A 23204-nucleotide genomic window follows, 5' to 3' on the forward strand; every position below is an offset into this window, starting at 1 on the left:
TCCAGAAGTGTTCCAAAGTGGAGCAAAAACAAACATGCTTTTAAATATTTTATTTTCATACTTTAAGGGAGATTGACACGTTTTGAAGAGGAAAGCTGCCTACAACACCTAAATTTAAAAATAAATATTTATGTTCACATTTGTTCGTCAGCTTTCCAAAATGTAAAAATATGTTTCATGTTGTTTTAAATAATGAAATGTGAAACAAATGAAAGATAAACTTTCTACAAGCTGCAAGGAAATAAGAAGACAAAGCCTTTGTTTATAGCTTAGATTTCAGCAGTGCCCTTTGACAATCAATGCAACTCTTAATTACAAATGGAATTATACATATAAGAACTGTTCAAAACAAAGGAGCGTTTTTTTCTGGTTTTCTTTGTGATAGTTTTAATTAGCTGCGACTCTTTGAACAATCATAGCCCTTGACTGCTATTCAGACACTGATGGAAGTTGTTAACTTCAAATAATATCTGTGGGGATGTAGAAGTACAGGGGTTCCCGTACCACATGCTCCACCGTTAATATATTCTAAGGTATATTGGAATTCTGCATGCCTAATACTTAAGTGCAAATTAGCATTATCCCATAACTTTCCAATGATTGACATGATAGGGAAAAATAATCCAGGTAGAATAACATGCCGAAACAATAACTACAAATAATGGCCAGTCATACATTGTGCTTTTCTCTTAATAACCACGTACCCCTTCTCCAAAACAAATAGAAGTTGAGAGAGAGAGTGCAAACTGGGCTGCCACGTGAAAGCAGCTTCTCTTGACATTGGCGATGAGTGGGTTGTGCAGCTGCTGGGAAATGCATTTTCCCATATTTGGCACAACACCACTTCTTAATTCCCCCAAGGCAAACTCTTTTTAAGGAAAGTGTCTACCAGAGATGCAAGTCTACTCAAGGGGAGCTGCACCTCCTGCACCAGTTTGGCTCAGCTGCCTGTGCTCCAGACGCAAGCACGAGTTAGGCATTGGGATATGCTAGTGTGGAGCCTTGCAGAGTCCTACTGAAATCAATGGGTCTCAGCACTAATAGGTCCCACTGCAGCATTGGGGATGTGGAAGGTAGAGCAATCTTGCTCTAGTCCATAGTATCATTGGTTCAGTTCCATACCAGGATTTGGGTTTATTCTAAGTGCTGGCATTGCAGTATAGTACTTGGGGAGAGGGGGAGGTCCCTGTTGGTCTTCAGAGATGCACTGTCCTTGTCAACGGTAACGGGGCAATGACTCACCAGTGTGGTGCCTCCTGCTGGTCGTCCTGGGAATTAGCTCTGTCCACTCAGAAGCGCCCTCTGCAGGCCGGTGTCGGCCCCGGTGTCCCTCTCGGACCCCGGTGCCTCTTCTCTCAGAGTTCTGCCCCCTGCAGTACTCCACAGTCTTTCTATTCCCTGGGGAACCCTCAACCCATTATCCCCATCTCGCCTCAGTCTTGGGCTACTGCCAGTCACCATCTAGCCCCCGCTCACTGGGGCGGACTGCAGTATAATTGGTAAGGAGGGTTTGGACCTGCTGCCTCTGCCTACCCTTGGGCTGCCCTCTGCAACCCCAGTACCTTTTCTGGCTTTAGCAAGGCCTGGAGCCTGGGGGGTTTCCAGGCTGGAGCTCCCCAGCCCCTCTGGCCTTCCCCCAGCCCTGCTCCACTCTAGGTCCCCTGCTCAGCTCCCAGCAGCCAGGCCCATCCCTCTCTCCCACTAGAGAGAGACTAACTTAGCCTACCAGCCCCTTTATAGGGCCAGCTGTGGCTTGACTGGGGCATGATGGCCCCAGCTGAGGCTGCTTCCCCCCAATCAGCCCAGGTTTTTCTCTCAGCCCCAGCCCTCTCCAAGGCAGCTTTTACCCCTCCAGGCAGGAGCGGGGGGACCACCCCACTACACCAACATATGCCCTGATACAATAAAGCATTTAAATGCCTGCACAACTGTATGTATGTAATACTTTTGATGCTGATGCATACGCACTGAAGTCAACAGAAACACTCCCACTGACTTCAGTGGGGTTTGGATCAGGCCCAGTGGTACTTCTTGCATGATCAAAGTTGCACATGTGTTTAAATGCTTTGCTGGATCAGGAGCATGTTCTATCTCTCAGTAATGTGTACTAACTATGCTAGAAAACATTAATCTTATTACAAAATGCTTTGGGAATACCTTGAGTATCAAAGGAATCAAACACTTCAGAATTGCTCACTCAGGTTTTAAGTACTTACTTCAAAGGCAATGTTGGTGTAATAAGAAAAACAGGCAGCTTTTAATTACTGGTTTATTTACCTGAAGAACACTAGCAATCTAGAATATTTTTTCTGTTACTCAGACATTTATTAAGGATAACACTGTGCTATGGAAATTAAGTAGTTGTAAATAAAACTAATAGTCAGCAAGGCAGTGATTCCTAACTTTTCAAGTACATGTCAGAAAATCTGCCCCCTACTGTTGCTGTGTCTACCTGACATTATTTGTTGAACGTCAAAACATTCCACACTGACACTTAAAAGAATGCCACTCTGGTCCATTGCAGCATGGAGGGATCTGTATAACACAGACTTCCTACGTAGAAGACAGTACATTGGAATTATTTATGGCATTCTCCTTTTTTTTGAAAAGGCCATTCAGCATGCACAATTAACATGGCATTAGCTGAACTATCGGTGTCTTGTAGGAACTGGTGCAAGATTTCTCTACCTCTTACCTTCAAGCCTAAACATCAAATTGTACAGCTCTTCGGCTATTTATTAATTATCACTCTTTTTTGCATCGTGGTAGAACCTAGGAGCCTCAGTCATTTGATCAGGACTGCATTGTGCCAGGCATTGTACAATACGATCACATGAAGGGTAGAAGTGTGTGGGGGGGGGAACAAACCAATCTGGAGTCCTTTTATATGTCTAAGTAGTTTAAGTGCATAAAACATTCAGGCAACAGTGGGATATATGGGGTACATGCATATCTATGTCTAAGAAGACTGAAAAAAAAGAATTTTCAAATTCACTCTTAAATGGATTATAGGTAGCTACTGAAATAATAATTGCTAATTTTGCTGCTGTTGCTAATGTCTTTGTAGTTGATTTCATTTGAATCATTTCAATTGATTAATTCGTTAAAGCAGAGATATACCTTTTGCCTATGAGAAATAAGGAATCATGGGCCAGATCCTCAGCTGGTATAAATTGGTGTAGCTTTATTAACTTAAATAGTGCTACACTGATTAACACCAGGTGAGGATCTGGCCCTTATTGTTAAAGGGTGAAATCCTGGCCTCACTGAATCAAGGGCAAAAGGCTCCTTGTATGGGATCTGGATTTCACCCAAAATGATTTACAAAGGACTCGAAAGCATTCTTTATTGTAAATGTTGTCTTCTGCTTAAAGCAAAGAACCGTGGGATTGCAATTCCGGTGGATTTAGACAGCCAGGTAAATACCCTGTTCATGAAGAGTCATTCCAACATGGTGCAGAGAGCAGCCATGGGATGGAGAATGTCTGCCCGCAGTGGACCTCGTTTTAAGGAAGCTCTTGGAGGGCCTGCCTGGGATTACAGGAATATCATTGAAAAACTGCAGGTATGGTAGCAAATGCCTGATGCTGTGCTTGTGACCATGCGTTTTGTCTAGATATGTTCGTGACAGTAAGAACCACCCAAGGACAGAGGGCAAGGAGCACTCTGATATCTAGCAGTGAGTGTCAGCTGGCCTGAGCAGCTCAGTATATCCCAACTCGCTATTGTTATAATCTCTGTCTAAAGGGTGTCATGTAATATGCACACTGTTTGGGGGAAATTTGGGACTGGGAGTGTGTTGGGGTCATCTTGTTGTTGTAACCAAGCTGGTGGAAGCCCAAGTGGGGTTGGGGAGTGTAAACAGGCTGCTGGGGACAGAGCTACTGAGCCAGGGCTGTCTAAGCACCCAGATATGCAGGGCGTAACCTGCATCCCTCTTCCTGGATGTGAGCATCCCAGGTTGGGAGCTACAGCAGCAAAACATTGTGAGACACCCAGGATTGCAGGGCTAGTGGTGACACAGCCCCTCCCTGGTCTGGATTGCTCCCCTGAACCTTGATCGGATCATCACAATGTTGTATACACCTATTCAAAGGGAAGCCAACGCCTTGGGCCTTGCACTCCTATGACCTAATTCAGCTCCCACAGGAGTCAATGGGATTCTTTGCCCCTGGGCCATCATGATTGCCAAGCATAGCAAGACCAGCCAGGCCTTATTTCTCATGACCACGCCCCTACTGCAGGTGCAAAAAGGTAAGAGTGGTGTAGGAGTCGCTACAGTGCTTCTGTGTCACTGGAGGATCCCCCTGTGCTGGGAGATCATCCCATGGTGTGAGATGTACTGGCTTTAGAGACACTGTCTACTCCAAAGAGCTTAGAATCGTGTCGGCGTGGTACAGTAACGCACACTAGAGGGTTGTGGCTTCTAAAACGTGGCAGCGTGTTGTGCACTAAGTGGCCTGGCAGTCCTGCTGGCACAAACTAAAAGTTCCCTGGTGCACGTCAACACGGTGCTCTTTGAAAGGGGGCTATGTTTACGTGCACCAGGGAACCTTTAATGCACCCCAGCAGAATCTACATGTGCCATTTAGCATGAAACACATTGGCACCCTTTAGAAGTCACACACCCTTCCAGTGCACATTGTTGTGCCTTGTGGACAAGAGGGAAGTACAAGACTGAGACAACAGGTGGATACAGACAGACAGATACGGGAGTATAGGGGAGAAAAAGATGCAAGGCAGTGGTTTCAGCACACTGGTTCCCTAACCATTGTCAAGTGTTTTGTAGGCACCATGGTAAGGAGAGGTTGAAGGAGGGCAATTAGGTAGTTCTGTGGAAGTTTGTGGGAAGCTGTGGCAAGTGTGATGGGCAGCAAAGGAGAATGCCAAACAAGCACCTCCAGGCTATGTAACAAGTGGGTGGTAAGACTGGCATCGTGGGTTGATGGGAGGCGGGATGACAAATGACAACAAATATTTGTCCAGTATTTCGTTCACATAATATGAAATTTATCAACTAAGTCATTCAAGTGTGATTGGACCAGCTTTTGCCATAATTGACCTTCTGCTTCTTTATTTAGGATGTAGTCTCCTCCTTGGAACAGCAGTTCACCCCCATGATGCAGGCTGAATTCTCAGTGTTGGTGGATGTATTACATAGCCCTGAACTTCTCTTTCCTGAGGGGAGTGATGCAAGAATAAGATGTGGTGCTTTCTTGTCCAAGTAAGTGGCACAGAAAGCGTTCTGTTTATTTTTTTCTGAAAAATACAGTTTTTTCAGGGATAACATTTTGAGAAGCGCCTAAGTCCCATTGACAAAAGGCACTTTGGAGCCCAAGTCTCACTGATACCCTTTATTTATATATATATATTTTGTTACATAGTTTACGTGTCCCTTTAGTAAGGGAGTTGTATGTGTGACATGATTAAAACGAAAACCCTTGCGGCTTGCTGAAATTAAGACAATCTCAACAAATTTCTGTTTTCCTAATCGCCATTTATGTTAAATTGCCCCCGAATACATTGCAAGGTCTCAGACATTCCATGTTAGAAGTGTGTGTTTTTAATTCATATTCTTTGGGGGCATGCTGAGCTACCTTTTGAGACAAAGTAAATAAATCCTTTGGTTTTATTTTAAATTGCAAACTCTGAAATAGCTCTTCTAAATGTACATTTCACTGGTGCCTTTGCATGGTTTTCAATTACAGGTTGGTTTTATTTGCAGTTTGGGCATTGGAAGAGAGCTGTTCAGTTTTGCTTTGTTGGTCCTTTAATGAGATGCCCTATTTGCCCTTGAGGAACTGCATAATTTAGAGGTAACTTGAGGGGACTGAAAATTTGGCAGGTTTCCTGATTCCTCAGCTTTTTGCATATTCTGCACAGGTAGCATTATATTCTTCATATGTTTAAAAAAATAAATAGGTAAAGGTAATAATTGGAGATATACCAATCTCCTAGAACTGGAAGGGACCTTGAAAGGTCATCAAGTCCAGCCCCCTGCCTTCATTAGCAGGACCAATTTTTGCCCCAGATCCCTAAGTGGCCTCCTCAAGGATTGAACTCACAACCCTGGGTTTAGCAGGCCAATGCTCAAACCACTGAGCTATCCCTCCCGCCCTGTACCTAAATAAATAAAGGTTGCATTTTTTCCCCCCCGTCTCAAAACTTTCACTGAAAGTTAATGGGAATTTTGACTGAGTAAAGACTGCAGGATTTGGCCTATCGTGTACAAGGAATACATTGTTTTTAAATGATCTGCTATTGCCCGTGATACTTTGCAATACTATATAAATGGCACTATTAATATGCAGTCATTTTAAAATTATGGTTAATAATAATATGACTTACATTTAGACCACGGTGAGCTCATCTCAGAAGCCTGGTCATCACTTGAATGGGAGACTTCCAAAGAAATCCTGACATGCTGCAGGAAGTGATATTAGTACTGAACCCAGCATGATGATAGGGGGCATGGTGCTGTGGCTGATGCTCTCTTTTGGATTAGATATAAATGACGCTTTATGCAAGAATATGTACGTTAGCTCCAGTGTTTTTGCTTAATTCTGATTTGATCAATAGTGTTTTGCCTTCCTAAACTCCTATTGCAGTTTTATTTGGATGCAGAATTCTACTTTACTTCCTGCCCTAAACTGCCCTGCACAGTTCCTGTGTGCACTTAAACAGCTGCTGCATTCCATCCAGAGGTGACTGCATTTCTGTGCTGGGCAAAGTGATTCTATTACAAAAGTTTTGTAAATTACTTTGGATCATTTGGGGTGGAAACCACTTGATAATTGTAGAATAAGTATTATTGCTACCATAAAACTTAAAGTTCCTTTTGAAGTTTGTAGGATAAATGATGGGCACTGCAGGTAACGTAATAATTTTTAGAAAAAGATAGGCCCAAGTGGCAGAATTTGGATCCTGGTCTGGATTTCAAACCCTCTAAAATGTAGGTGTATTTGGATCTGGGATTCTCTTTCTGCTCATTACTCAGCTGCACCTGCAGCAAAATTCTGCAGACTCCAAACATCCTCAAAGGCCAAGAGAGTTTGGGCTGGGGCCCATTTCTTTTTCATGGTACCTACCTGGTCTATTTGTATTTCCTTCAGGAAAAATATGGTAACAAACAAACAATTCTGTATAATGTGTATGTTGTCTGGCTTGGCGATAAGGTGCAATACTCTATATAAGAGCTAATGTTTTACTTTAAGGTTAATTAATCACACAAAGAAGCTAATGGAGAAAGAAGAAAAGCTTTGCATTAAAATTCTTCAGACATTACGGGAAATGCTGGACAAGAAAGACAGCTTTGCGGAAGAGGTACTGCTTCCCTTTTAATATTAAAAATAAAACTTTCATCATGGCATAGAATATTGGCCCTAGAATTTCAGCAGAATGTTATAACTCTTAACACCTCACGTGTTACGGGTAATAATACATTGTCTCTGAAACAGAAGTTACATCATAGAAAGGTAGTCCCCTTTTCCTGACACTTCTCCTGGCCCGTTGCAGTCCGTGTGTTGACTACAGTCAGTTTCAAGTGTCCAATTCATCCTTTCTCCCTCCAGCCTGTGATCTCAGCCCTTCATAGTCAGTAAGCATTTTTGCAGCTGAAGGTGTGGTAGGAAGTAGGTAATGTTTAATGAGATATACCACCGGGGTGGGGGGGGCGGGAGGGGAGTGAAATCGACTCCATTCTCTCTACAATGCCTACTGTTTTCTGTATCTGCTAACATCCCCCTTGTTTAGCTCCAGAACTGTTTCTTCTCTGAACATCTAGGTTTCCAAATGCCCCTTTGATCTTACATGCACCTTAGGGTCATGGTGACTGGACCCTGGTTTTCACATCAATTGGTCCATTGGTCAAAATCCATCTCTCTTGACAAATTTTTCATGTATAGTTGTATAGTTTCCTCTCACTGGTATTTCTTATCATTCATTCTTGATATTAATGCTACTTTATATTAAAATGAATCATGGTGATTAATTTTGTTGTTATGCTGGTCATCCATTTTACAGTACCTAGCAGAATTATCAACAATCAGGATATACCAGGTAGTTTAATTTTGAATATAAAGCTCCTAATGATGAAGGGAAGATTTTGTGTTTAGTGAGATGGGTACATATTTCTGGGTCATTTGGATTTTACTCTTTAAGTTCCACGTCTCAGATAACAATACTTCAATTTCTTCTCTTATGGTAGATACGCCACATATGAGAAATATGGTGTATTCACAGTCCATGTGTTTTGATTATACACTGTTTTGATTTCAACATATTTCACACAAAAAGAACATTTTGCCCAGGCTCTAAGCAGCCTACTAGATAGTTTAAAAAAACAACAACCCAGTCAAACCAAGACAAAGACAGCAGTAGCAAAGCAGTGAGCTTTCTCTTCACAAAAACAACCCATCCACAAAGAGTGAATTTACCTCCTCCTCACCTCCTGCAAAGAATTTTGCTCCAAGAGCAATGCACTCAGTCCATGGCAGATAGCGATTTGTCTTGGTGTCGTAGCAAAATCTTCATGGCTGAATCAGCTATTACTATTCATTTGTATTCAAACAGCCTTAATGCTTACATTCCCATGAGTAACATGGAAAAAACAAAATTTCCTCTTGAAACTGTTCACATTGGGGAACTATGCTAAGCCTTTCCAAAATAGCCACATACCCACCAGAAAATAAGACCTCAGAAAAAGAAGGAAAGAGAAGACAATACCTTGCCTTATAAGCTTGTCTGATCAGATACACCTCTTACCCTACCCTGGAGGCTGATCCACTGAGATTAAGGCAAACCACCAGAGGGAGTAAGTTCCACAGTTAGGGATCCTTTAACAAGACAGCCTGGCTTCCAGTCCTCAAGAGCTCACATCTGGGACTTCAGCAAATGCAGCTCAGTTGTGCATTGTTATCTTGACAGTGCATAGTGAGATGGTACATGTTAATGGTTTTAGGGAAAAAATAAAAGACTGATACCCCCGCCCCCTGATCCCCCAAATGCTGTTCTTTCTGAGACCCATGAATTTTATAGTGGAGAAGGATAATAAACCAAAACATGTGACGTACTGTATGGTTTTGCAAGTCCTTTCCTCACTTACCACTCTTGGGAGTCAAAGCTTACACTGTGGACTTCAGAAAGGCTAAAAATAGCACAGTGAGCTGCCTTTTGTGTACTTTTCCAGCTTTCCGTGAAACAGTACATTACTGCATGCAATTGTATTTTATTGTGTGATCAAAATACTGAAAAATACAGAATTAGGGTACATGGGGCCAAATGAACTTTTGACAGCAGAAGCCCTGAATGTACATTAATCATGAGTCTATATTTTGTGCTGTACTGTATTTGAAGCATTATACTGGGCACAAACTATAAACTTTCAGGTAAAGATTATTGCAGAACTTCTCATGATTATAAGCAGGGAGAGAATCATAATGCAATCTTATGTGGCCCCCATTACTTTATTGTCTGAGCACCTCACAATCTTAAATATACTTATCCTCACCTTATCCTCAGGAGGTAAGATGTTATCATCACCCCTGTTTTATAGAGAGGGAACTGATGCACAGAGAAACTAAGTTACTTTGTCTTTTTAAAGGTTTCAGTGGTAGCCGTGTTAGTTTGTATCAACAAAAAAAAATGAGGAGTCCTTTTGGCACCTTAGAGACTAAGAAATTTATTTGGGCATAAGTTTTCGTGGGCTAGAACCCACTTCATCAGATGGCTGAACTTTGTGACTTTGTCCTTACCCACAACTATTGCAGATTTGGGGACAATTTATACCTTCAAGTCAGTGGGACTGCTATGGGTACCCACATGGCCCCTCAATATGCCAACATTTTTATGGCTGACTTAGAACAACGCTTCCTCAGCTCTTGTCCCCTTATGCCCCTACTCTGCTTGTGCTACATTGATGACATCTTCATCATCTGGACCCATGGGAAGGAGGCCCTTGAGGAATTCCACCAAGATTTCAACTATTTCCACCCTACCATCAACCTCAGCCTGGATCAGTCCACACAAGAGGTCCACTTCCTAGACACTACAGTGCTAATAAGCGATGGTCACATAAACACCACCCTAAACCTACTGACCGCTATACTTACCTACCTGCTTCCAGCTTTCATCCGGACCACATCACAGGATCTCTTGTCTACAGCCAAGCTCTAAGATACAACCATGTTTGCTCCGATCCCTCAGACAGAGACAAACACCTACAGAATCTCTATCAAGTGTTCTTACAACTACAATACCCACCTGCTGAAGTGAAGAAACAGATTGACAGAGCCAGAAGAGTACTGAGAAGTGTCCTACTACAAGACAGGCCCAACAAAGAAAGTAACAGAATGCCACTAGCCATCACCTACAGCCCCCAACTAAAACCTCTCCTGCGCATCATCAAGGATCTACAACCTATCCTGGGGGACGATCCCTCACTCTCACAGACCTTGGGAGACAGGCCAGTTCTTGCTTACAGACAGCCTCCCAAGCTGAAGCAAATACTCACCAGCAACTACACACCACACAACAAAAACATCAACCCAGGAACCAAACCCTGCAACAAACCCTGGTGCCAGCTCTGTCCACATATCTATTCAAGGGATACCATCATAGGACCTAACCACATCAGCCACACCATCCGGGGCTCATTCACCTGTACATCTACCAATGTGATATATGCCATCATGTGCCAGCACTGCCCCTCTGCCATGTACGTTGGCCAAACTGGACAGTCCCTACGTAAAAGAATAAATGGACACAAATCTGACATCAGGAATCATAACATTAAAAAACCAGTAGGAGAACACTTCACTTCAATATCTCTGGTCGCTCAATAACAGACCTCAAAGTATCAGAGGGATAGCCGTGTTAGTCTGGATCTGTAAAAGGCGACAAAGAGTCCCGTGGCACCTTGTAGACTAACAGATGTATTGGAGCATAAGCTTTTGTGGGCGAATACTCACTTTTGCTTATGCTCCAATACGCCTGTTAGTCTATAAGGTGCCACAGGACTCTTTGTTGCTATTTACAGACCTCAAAGTGGCAATTCTTCAACAAAAAAAAACTTCAAAAACAGACTCCAATGTGAAGCTGCAGAACTGGAATTAATTTTCAAACTAGATACCATCAGATTAGGCCTGAATAAGGACTGGGAGTGGTTGGGTCATTACAAAACCTAAACTTAATTTCCCCAATACTAATTTTTCCCTACTGTTACTCACACCTTCTTGTCAACTGTCTGTAATGGGCCACTTTCTTGCCACTTCAAAAGTTATTTCTCCTCCCTTGGTATTCTACTGTTAATTGATTTATCTCGTTAGTCTGATTTATCACTTGGTAAAGCAACCCACATCCTTTCATGTATTTATACCTGCTCCTGTATCTTTTACTTCATACATCTGATGAAGTGGGTTCTAGCCCCCAAAAGCTTGTGCTCAAATATATTTGTTAGACTCTCAGGTGCCACAAAGACTCCTCGCTTTTTTTTTGTCTTTCTAAACTTTCTTTAGAAAATTTAAGAGCTTGATTTCTTTTTATTCCCTCCATCCCCCCAAAATGGCTTAACACAAATTGTATTGGGACTGTAGATGTTCATATACATTCATTCACTTCTAGAACACTAATAAAACATAGCAAGCTAATGAGGTGGTGGTATGTAACAGGCTGGTGCTTCTAAAAAGAGGGAGAATGCTGGGAGGGTTTATGGCAAAGTTTCCCAAGATGTGGGACAATACCCAGGAGGTGTCATGGAAGATGTATACATTTAAGCTGGGTATGCGTTTACCAACACATGGTGAAGTTGTGGAGGGGTTAGACAGGGAATCCTATCAGTTTCATATTCCTGAAAGGAAGCTCCACTTTCAAAAGTTTGGTTTGGGGAATTACAGTAGTAATGGGCTATAAAACCTCTTGGTCGTTGATTTGACTTCGATAGGTAATGACAGAAAGCTGTTAACACCGTAAGTCTCAGTTCAACACTTGGTGAATCACTGGCAAAATTAGTGCCTTTCTGACTGGGCATGAAGACTGAAGTCTCCTTTCACTTCGTTAGGCAGTCTTTCCAGGGCAATGTTGCGAACTTTGGTAAGGCATTATGGGAGGAAGCTTGTGCTACCACTGCCCAGGCTGCGATTGTGTGGTGGATAAAAGTGGACTTTGATTTCCACAAGTTTTTTTTTTTATTTTATTTTTTTAAAGAGAGAAATAGATTAAAGAGAATAGGATTTTATATTAACTCTGTCCTGTCAAAGTTTTGATTTGAGTTCAGTTCAAGCTTTGTGTGAAATCTGAGGTCAGTTCTTACTCCAGCCACGGTTCCATCTCTGCCATTGAATGGGTAAAATTTTCAAAAGTGCCTAAGTGACTTAAGCACATAAGTCCCATTACCGAAAACACCTAACTGACCTAGGAGCCTGGTCCCATTGACTTTAAAGGGAATCCTAAGAGCTTGGTGCTTCTGAAAAATTTACCCTCTGATTATATGAGTATGTATATGAAATGTATTCATCTCGTGATATTAGATGTGCTTACTGTGATATTCGTTAACTGACAGATATGCTTAACAAATGGTTGTACATTTTGAAATGCATGGTAGAATGGTAGGAACGAAACGTGCAACTCTCACCTATGCCAATAGTTCCCACTGAACTTTAATAGTATTACTTGCCTGAATAAAGACTATATGCAGAAGTAAGGGCTTCTTGTACTGTTTTTCCAGGTTTAGATATTGAACCACAGTATGAATGAAAAGTAAGAGTACTGTTTAAGTATCAGTGGGGAGGAAAAAACCTACAAGCTGTTGAATTGTCTGTCAGAAATATGAGTACCCCTACTTTTTTACCTGTTTTGGAATACTCCTGAAAATGATTGCCCCACTTCTAAAACGTTTTTACTGTTTCTTTTTCTACCACAAGCTAGATTTCTAGCTCTGTGTGGTGAAATATTAAGAATTCTTTATTCATCTTTTAGCTACATAATGGGCAGGTCTACACTACAGCTGGGATCGACCCTATGAGATCGAGCCACCGGCAGTCAATTTAGTGGGTCTAGTGAAGACCTGCCAAATCGACAGTAGATCGCTCTCCAGTCAACCCCTGTACTCTACCCCTGACGAGAAGAGTAAGGTAAGTCGATGGGAGAGTTTCTCCTGTCGACCCTCCATGGTGTAGACCACGTGGTAACTCGACCTAAGGTAAGTCGACTCAAGCTATGTTATTCATGTAGCTGGAGTTGCGTGGCTTCGGTCGACTTTACCACAGTAGTGTAGACATAGCCAGTGGTAACAACCCTTTGCTTCTTGTTTTAGCAGTGACAACAACAACAAAGAAACAGGTTAGAAATCTTTTTAGAAATGTACATTATTCCCTTAAAAACTTGTAGGTCCCTGTTGTTGCCACTAAGGTGGTAATATTTGCTGGCTTTCTAAGGGCCTGATTCTTTTCAGTTGATGTCAGTGGCAAAACTCCAATGATTTAATCAAGAGGCACATTCCAGATTCTTCCCTCCATGTACATGAAACCAAAGGGAGTTGGATCCCTTTATCTGTTGGGAAAATGTGTCCCCATATCCCTTAGTAATCAGTTGGTGTTCCTGTGAGCTACAGCAGTAACCCATTGTTGTTGCTGTTGTTTAAATCGAAGAAGCTCTTAACTTAACGTGCATTCCATGATCTAGTCTAGTTCATTCTAGATCACTTTACTTATTTGCATGTATTGAATTAAGCAGTATTCAGATAAATCACAATAAATGTAGGCAAAAATAAATGGAAACAGGAAAATTCTGAAAATGTCAGTCTGTTGTGGAGTGCAGTGTAATTTAAAGAGACTTTATTTCAAGTGGCAGGGTGGGGAGGAAGGGAGGGAAATTCCTTTACCTGTGATACTAATAACAGTTTGCATTAGCAGCACTGCAAGCGTTTAAAAAAATCAAATTTAATTTTCACCACTTTTATGCTGTTTTTGTTTTGTTTGTGCTCTGCTTTAAGAAAGACAGTGTACTAGCCAATTTCAGTTATATTTCAAGTCAGTCGACCAAAAATTGCTCACTTTACTCTCTGATTTAGCTTAATGTGTTTTTTCAGATTGTTTGCTTCAATGCTGGGGTTGCAAATGCTATAGGGAATATTTAAGTCTAATGTAAAAACTTCTCATTGAAAATTCAAAAACCCAGTGATATTTATTACTATTGGGTTTTGTGAAACATTTTAAAACGTACTGTGAAACATCCTAAACTGACAATATCCCTTTAAGGTCTTTCTAACATAAAATCTTTTTGCTGTAGAAAAAGAAAATATTAGATTTGGAAATGAGAAAGTATTTAAATATGTAAGAAGTCACGAGCAATCAGCAATACATTTATAAGCAACTAGAGTACACCTTGAGTAAGGTTTTAGAACATAAGGTAGAAGGTCAAATGACTTTTAAACACCTAAGAAGTACAATGAAACTGTAGAAATTCACTACCTAGATTGACTTTTCTGTTATTATCTAATGGAGTTTATAAATGAAAGTAAGGGAAAGCATCAGACCCATGCATTTATTGGATATCATTGGCAGAGGGATGATGTCATTGACAGCCAATCGGAGAGGACCATTAGTGATCAATGTTCAATAGAGATTTCATAATATGCTGACATCAGTGCAACCTTCTACTTTATTGGTTTCATAGGTCACCTGCTTGCTGATTGTTTCCTGCCTGTCATCATCATTGCCTCATTCTAATCTGGAAAGTGCTTACAGATGTTGGCTGATTTGATGGAGTTTAATGAAAAACTGAAAAGATTTGGCTTTTAAATGAGTGGCTTGGTCCAATACCCTGTTGGGTTCCTGTGTGCTTGTTCTAGTGCTTGTAGCTTGTAGATGAGATTTATAAATTAAAAGTCAAACTATAAATAAATGGTAGGGGCCAATGAGGACGGATACAGACATCTGGATTTTTTGGACCCATAACCATGCCTTTACCTGTCTGTTATAAACATTAAAAGTGATACAAGGCAGGGCATGTTCAAAGAAAAGGCTGAATTTCTTCTATATGCCTATTTCTCACACTACATGAGCCCATGGCAGGGACTAGGGCTACCCAATGAGAGCCTTTCTCTTAGATGAACTACCCCAGTGGCTGTTGCAATAGGACAACCCCAAGGGTGTGTGGAGTGCCCTGTGGGCCCCGTTCTGCAATCCCATGCTGGCTAGGAAGGATAGTGTATGCCTTTACTTAGACATTCAAGAAGCCAAGGTAGTGCATGTGGTATGTCGATTTGAGCAACAAGATGCGACAGTTTGGTTGGGGCCGTTCTTTGACATTCAGGATAATTTCATGTACCACAGTGATGGCTTATATAAAGTTGTGTGTTCTGCAGGGCCTGAGGCTGAGCCACTGTGTTAAGATGGAGATTTCAGTCTCTTCTGTTGCAATGACTGAACGAAGCAACTAATTTTAAGCAGCAGTCATGTGAGTGTGTTGGGATACATATGACCAAACACAAAGTACTTTCAAATCCCCTACATATGGTAATTTCTTACCATACCTACATGGTGGCATTTTAAAAGGAAAAGAAATAAGAAGTACAGAGAAACAAATCAACACAATTTGACTCTTCCCCCCCCCACCAAGTTCCAAACTGTAATAATTAAGGAAACAGATACCGCAGAGCATGCGATGTTTGTGTATTAACTAAGTGTTGTTGGCCATGATGTCTTGGGCCTCAGGACATCATCCACTGAAGCATGATGTCATTGCATATTTCTGGCACATTTTTACACACACACACTCTCTCTCTCTCTTTCTCCCCCCCCCCCCAGTGGTCTGCAGTAATCTTGCCAAACCTTGTGGCGTTGTTATGTAACATGTAGTGTTAGGACCATTACAGTAGACTACCACACTACTATATTTATATGGTACAGTCCTTGAGTGTCCTACTGGACTATGTTCATTTCTTAATATTTATAGAGGTGTTTGTTATTTGTCCATTGCAATAATCTCTAAGTGCATCTTCATAATCTTCGGAGGGAGGGGGGAACTCCATAATGACAATGTTGTTCTTAGAGGCAGTAATAATAGACAAGCCTCCCTGTTCCCCTTAATATATGTCTCTTAAAACCTCCTCACTGAACCCAAGATTAAGCAGATGTTTGAACAAATTGATGAGGTTGGCAGTGACCTCCTGAAGGTCAAGAAATACAGCAGGCTCTGGTGGAGCATAGAGGAGGCAAGTGCTACAGCAAAGAACTTTGCATCAAGAATGCTCTACAGAGTTAAAAGATAGGAATGATCCACAGAAGCACCTCTGCTAATCTAATAATTAAGAATGGTTCTTATATTGTAGGTGGCCAGCTCGGGGAATATGTAGGGCTCTATAGATTAAAACTAACACCTTGGATTATCCTCAGAAATGCTTAAAAAGCCATTCTTCTAGTTGGAATCGGTATAGCGTGCTCACTGTAGCCTGCTTCAAGGATAGCCTCAAGCAGAGCACGTTGTTCTTATCCACTTAGAGCTGACAAAGGAAAGAATATTTGCCCGGTCCATAACTCAAGTGAGAAGTCAGAACCACAACCCTGCCAACCACGGATAGCAAAAGGCACGTCTGGCCCCTATTGCAATGGGGGGCCTGATCCAGCAGAGCACTAATGCACATGATTAACTTCAAGTACATATATCCATTGACTTTTGCTCGTGTGCTTACACTTAAACAGATGCTTAATTGCTATTTTGGATCATCATCTGTGATAATTTTGCCTCTTTTAATATAACTGTTAGTTTCCACTATTATCCAAAATATATTGCTCATTTCCAAAGAGTTAACACTACTTGCACCCTTTCATCAGCGATAATACAGTAAGAACTAATGCTTCCTGGTCTTCACTTTTCCTCTCTCTGTCCTAAAAAACTTGATGTTTTGGGTTGGGGTTTTTTTTGGCGTTCTCTAAAGTTGTAACCAAATCCAGTTGTAGGATACCATGTGCAATATCTTTCTCAAGACTGAGAAAACATATGGATGTAAATGTGCTGCTTCCTATAAACAGTAATCTCTCAACAAGTCATATTCTATTCCTTTCTCATAATATATTTGAAGCTGCTAGCCAGAAATGTTTCATAATTACAGTTATTAATCTCCAAATTCTGACCATTAAATTCCAAATTCTTTTGGATCTTATATCTTCTTTCTTCTCCACATATAAAGTACATTTCACCCTCATGGGATTGTAAAATAAATTAGTTGTTGTTTTCTGTTTTCTCTTAATTTTGAAAACACCATCTAAAGCACAAACAAACAGAAGTTGTTTGATACTATTTCCAGTTTTCCAAGCAGCTGTGTACCAAATACTGCTTTAGGTTGCATACACACAGATCCAATTGATTCACGATACATTACATATGAAAAAAATAGGATTGGGGTATTTGTAAGTGCATTCCTATCTACGGAGGATCCAAAACACAGTAAAGTAGATGGACAGACTTCAATGGGTTTTGAATCAGGCCCTATTACTCCTGCTATTGATTAAAAGTCATTGGAATAGGGGAAAGCTGTTAACCGGTGAAACCTTCACCAAGATTTGAGTAAAATCTAATTCGCCTTATTTATGTATGTAAACTCATGGACATCAACATGACTACTGTGTTGGAAACACCAATGAGATGTTTGCCCCTTTTTTCTTCGAATGCTAGTCATAATAATTTAACTAAATACTTCTGGTTGTCTGGAATTCAAATTACAGGCCCACCACAGCTAGTTAGATCAAGCACAGCATCATCAAAGCATATGCAGTTACAGATAGATCAATTCTAGAAACAATCAGACTTCTCTGGCAAGGTTTTTTTGTTTTTTGGGGTTTTTTTTAATGGCTGGTGTATGAAGCATCTAAGGGTATGTCCAGACTACCCGCCGTATCGGCGGATAGCGATCGATCGATTTATCAGGGATTGATATATTGCGTCTCATCTAGACACGATATATCGATCCCCGAACGGGCTCCCCGTCGACTCCGGAACTCCACTGGAGCGAGCGGCAGTAGCAGAGTCGACGGGGGAGCCACGGACGTCGATCCCGTGCCGTGAGGACGGGAGGTAAGTCGGAATAAGATACTTCGACTTCAGCTACGGTATTCCCATAGCTGAAGTTGCGTATCATACGTCGACCCCCTCCCCCCCCCAGTGTAGACCAGGCCTTCGTGTTTTTAGGAAGCTAGAATAAATTCCTAGCAGATGGATTAGGTGGTATAGGGAGGTGAGATGGTCAAAGGAGCATGATAAATTACTTTATAACAAGGCTCTGTAGTTTAGCACATGTACCCTCCCCTCTATATGTGTGAAAATAAATAGTATATATTTTGATACCTTACTCCCTTTCAATTTCTCTTTCTCATGAGAACTGCATTACCTTAAATGTGGTTACGTTACTTGGTAGGGATTTTAATATGCACGATATGTGGTGTTCTAAAAGGAATATATGTTGTGGAACACCCTGTGAACTATCTTCTGTGCATTAATGCTTTCTGAGTCACTTCAAACAATGGAAATGTAATTTCCGTGGCCACCCATTTTAAAGTGATAGTGGCACTTGTTTAAAATGTCATCACTGGAGACTTGAGTCCTCTGGTGATTAGGGTGATCAGATGTCCCGATTTTATAGGGACAGTCCTGATTTTTGGGTCTTTTTTTCTTATATAGGCTCCTATTACCCCCCCACCCTGTCCTGATTTTTCACACTTGCTGTCTGGTCACCCTACCGGTGATCCACAGAACTGGAGCAACACAGGCAGCTACAGTACAAACTTTCCCACCCTGCCTTGCTAATGTGCCTTACAGGGAGGGACCACATTATGGACATGGGGACAGAAACAAATTGCAGGCAACCTGGAGTTTGAGATAGCCATGGTTTTACCTGTATGTATACAATTAAAAGAGAATAAAAGCCCCACAGGGCACATTCAAAGATAGGGCTGGCGTTGTCCCCTGAACATCTCCTGCATGCTTGCTTACTTGCCACCACACGAGTTAACCTCTTCTTCTAGATTGCAAGCAGCAGAATGTTGAGGAGGGTGTTCGTGCAATGGTTGCCATTAAAAAAGTCTGTTTACTAGCAGCTACCATGCTATGGTATTTGAGCGACTGTAGCTATTTTCCTTAGTAAGGCTAGAGAAATGCTGCACTACCTCAGACACCAGTGTGTGGCAACTGTGGACTTTTACAGTATGACCCTGGAGTCTCTAGGAGAGGCTCAGCTATCTGTCTCCGCACCAATGGACTCACTTTACAGTCAAATATCTGCAGCACACAGAGGGTGTGAGAGGAAATGTCTGCTCTAATTTTCAGCTCCCTTGAGAGGGGAGGGTGGATGGGTCTTGTTGACTGTCACAAATTTAATGTTGCTGTATTTAATAGGTTAGCGCAACAGCCCTGTTTGTACTTCGCAGTTGCACCAGATATAGCAGTGAGCAGAATTTGATGCACTGTATTAAGGATAGCCAATGAATATTTATGATAGTCCTAGGGAGCCAGTAATAAAAATGAAATCGGCATGATGCCACTAGCTCCAAATCTTTGACCTGTTTTAAGAGGAAGTAGAATAAAAAACAGGTTAATGGACTCACAATATTGGAACGGTTAGTTAGGGTTGGTTAGAGCAGAGAGAAGAGTTAAGCTTTTGTTACTTTTACAGAAGTCTCTGTAATCTGAGATGTATGACTCAGCAGTATGCTTTCAGGAATTTAGTTTACATGGAAAATCTCAGGTTATCATATTTTTTTATTAAATAAAGAAATGTCCCTCTCTTTAGATGTTGAGGTAGATTGTGCCCTTGTCTTACTCAGCCAAGCAGAGGAATAAGGAGGAGCAAGGCCCGCCTCCATCCCACCCACTCCTTTGCTTGTGCTCTGATTTATGACAATCCCAGCTCTCCTGCAAGCAAATGGATGGGATGGGGGCGAGGAGGTGGTGGGACCTTGGATCCGCTCACTCAGGGGATGTCTACACCGCAGCTAGACACCCAGGGCCAGCCCATGCCAGCTGGCTCGGGCTAAGGGGCTGTTTAATTGCAGCATAGACATTCGAGCTGGAGCCCAGGCTCTAGGACTCAGTGAGGTGGAAGGGTGCTCTACACAACAATTAAACAGCCCCTTAGCTCGAGTCCAAGTCAACTGGCACTGGCCAGCTGTGGGTGTCTAACTGCAGTGTTGACATACCCTCACTGCCAGAGTTACGCAGACAGACACCAGGCACAAGTGATCAGCACTTTTTAAATAGCTGCAGGAGTTCACTCAATATCCCCAAGCAAGAGAGGAGTGGGGCTGCTCCTGGGGCACAGGCCCAAGAGTCTGTCGAGTCATAAATGATTGAAAAAATGAAAAATGGCTATTTTCTGATTTGTTTCTCGTGTGTGTAATTTCAAAGGGGTGTGATTTCACTGATTACATTTGGCCAGTGCTTAGTCCACAATGTAGTTTCAAGAGAAAGTATATACTGTATTTGACTTTGAAAAGCAGCTATTGTGCAAACACAGTAAGTGCTTCTGAGGAGAATTTTACCCTGTCTGTTTGGCCTGGGAGGAATGCCTGGATGATATTGCCAGCTGGATGTGTCACAGCTGCTTTTGTCTTGAGTCCCAGAAAAACAGAAGCCTTGCGAGTGGTGGTTCTCTCTTGTTTTCGTGTCTCCACTTACTCAGTTTTGCCAGCCCCAGCTGCTCAAAAATCCCGAGTCAGATTCCTAAAATTATGAGATTGGCTCAAAAATCATGAGATTTTAACAAAAAAATTAATATCTTTGGGGTTCTTTTTATTTGCTTTCTGGTTTTTGAGCCTTTAGAATTCATGTTTTCAAGCGTTCCTCTGCAAGCACAAAGGATAGAAACTTTGTGTTTACTTAAAACGAAAGTCGAGAATCTTTTGTAATCATCTAACTTCAGGAGATGGGAAATCTGGGAAATTTCATGAGACTCATGGTAAAATCCTGTCGGTTGGCCACACTGCTTATTGAAGGCTAAGAGTCTTGGTGTCATTTTATTCTTTGCCCTTTCTGTGAAAAAAGCCAAGGTTTGAAAGTATTCTTTAACTTCATTGAACTGTGCAATTTGCACAGGTTCTGCCTCGTTTATCTTGTTAACAGCCGTTCACAAGCAACACACATCCTCATGACAAGTCCTGATTATTGCAGGTACTTCCTGTTAGGGCTTCACTATTGTCCGTGGCTTGTTCCGAATGCAGCAGTGCAGTTGCTCATGGCCTTGAGCATGTTACGCTGACTTGCATGTTTTGCACTGGACACCTAAGAGATGATAGCTTGACTTCAAATTGGCATGATTGTCAGGAAAGAAAATGTATGCTACTTCCTATGATTCAGAAGCAGCAGCTGAGCTGGCATTTGGGGCAGGGGAGAGGACTATGTTGCCCTGAGAATTTCCCCGACAGAACTCGGCAGAATTCTGGTCTCTAAGAATTTGGTCTCCAAGGGGCTACAGATGGCAGTAGCAGCTCTCCTTCAGACTTTGTTTCCCCCCATCTTTTATCCCTTCTTTTTTACTCCTTTGCCCCCTCGTCTGTGAGCTTTTTCTTGATTTGTGGACACTTTAATTGGCTTCAGTGGCTTTTTTTGTTTCCCTGCTTTTCCTTCTATCCGCTGGGGTGAGCCTGTGAGACATTGCAGCAGGTTTAGACTCTCATTACTCTGAGTGTGTCAGGGGAGAGATGTTATCTCCTTGCTTTCAAATGACCCCAGTAGAGAGGGAATGGAGTTCTCAGAGGATGGGTAGGCAGCAGCTGCAGGGCTCTCACTCGCTATCTCAGATGTTCTCAGCAAGGAATGCCCCATAGCTGGCTTCCCTTGCCGAATCAGACTGCCTTCTATCCCCACCCCAGTCGTCAGGAAAGCGCCAATCTCAAACCCTTCTTCGCCATTTCTCCCAGCAGGTCCCCAGGTGTCTCACTGGAAGTGGTATGCGCTGGATGTTCCTGGCCATAGGGAACCTCTCAAATCCCGGGGGTGCAGTTCAGTACCTCTGAAAATCCGGCCACACGTTTGAGCGTGGATTTAAATCCCTGCCTTTAGGTCACCTCCATGTGAACCTGTCAGCATTAAAACAGGGCTTTGAGGGGATCGTAGAGCCTTGCGTGAGCCCTGTGCACTGACATGAGTTTTGCCCTCTTTGATTGTCCCCAAATATCTCAGTGCAGCAGTAGGCCCTACACAGTTTGTGTTTTTTGAATGGACTGGAAAACATCACTGAAGAATGGAGTATGAAGTTTCAGCGCAGTGGATTATTTGAAGAATACTATGGTAGCGAAGTTTGTTTTGCTAGCCAAAGTAGTAATAGCATTGATTCATTGTTGGCAGTGCAAGCGCGTTAGCTGTGATGGTGTAGTGAAATCTAACATAGGGTTTGTACAGTGGGCTGTTCTCAGTTGTTTCACACTCTTTATGAAATGCTTTCATTGTGGTTGGAAACATTTTATTCTCAACCTTCCTATATTAATCTGAAAAAATAATGATGAAATAGATGTTTTCAGAAAGCACTGTAAAAAGTGAGAATTGAGCAACTGTTACTGTCCATTAGTTTCTTCCTTCCCTTCCCCCCCCCCAATACTTCAATGTTCTTGCAGTAAATAAAGTTATATGCAGGAACAGCTGTCTCATAGCTCCGGTTTTCTTACGTGGGTTTGGATCTTTGTCCTGGTGCCATGTAAGCTAACGTCTGCATGAAAAAAACAGCAAGAGAAAGAGTCTGAGAGAGTTCCTTGGATTCTGATGTGCTTTATTCAGGAAAAAATAATGTTCAGTACAGAAATCTAGTCAAAGCATTGCCTACTTCTGTCTGCATGTGTGCAAATAACCTGCTACTCCACACACCTAGAGAGAGAGTGAAGTCCAGAAGAAAATGATACTGTAGTGAGCCCAGAGAGAGGGGAGAGAGGCCAGGAGAGCCACCAGAACAGCCACCTCCCAGGCAGAGCCACGAGCCCCAGGCGCCGCACGGCCTCGCCTGGCGCGCAGCCGAAGCCGAAGGGAGCCTCAACCCCCAGCCCACCAGACAGCCGGAGACAGCGGAGCGGAGAGAGGCCACGCCGCCTGACCAGGCCGGAGCCAGGTACCCACAGAGGGCCGGCCTCGAAGCGCCTACCCCAGCCGAGCCGACCGAGGGGACGCGCGCGCCAGCCAGCCGCCGCGCCACCCCACGAGAGGCCCTCCCGGCCCGACCCGCCGGACGC

At 42.4% G+C, this 23204-nt stretch overlaps 1 protein-coding gene across 8 annotated transcripts in view; it reads left to right on the forward strand.

Annotated features, from left to right (window-relative positions):
* Positions 1 to 23204, forward strand: part of ITPR2 (inositol 1,4,5-trisphosphate receptor type 2) — a 348068-nt gene that overhangs the window by 197653 nt on the left and 127211 nt on the right. For all 8 annotated transcript variants that reach the window (XM_039542701.1, XM_039542709.1, XM_039542739.1 and 5 more), the window contains 3 exons: positions 3375 to 3565; positions 5082 to 5224; positions 7215 to 7323. In XM_039542701.1, the coding sequence (XP_039398635.1) occupies positions 3375 to 3565; positions 5082 to 5224; positions 7215 to 7323 (443 nt within the window). The remainder of the gene's footprint in view (positions 1 to 3374; positions 3566 to 5081; positions 5225 to 7214; positions 7324 to 23204) is intronic.

The sequence above is a fragment of the Mauremys reevesii genome, linkage group 1 (genome assembly GCF_016161935.1).
Source record: "Mauremys reevesii isolate NIE-2019 linkage group 1, ASM1616193v1, whole genome shotgun sequence".
Lineage (NCBI taxonomy): Eukaryota > Metazoa > Chordata > Testudines > Geoemydidae > Mauremys > Mauremys reevesii.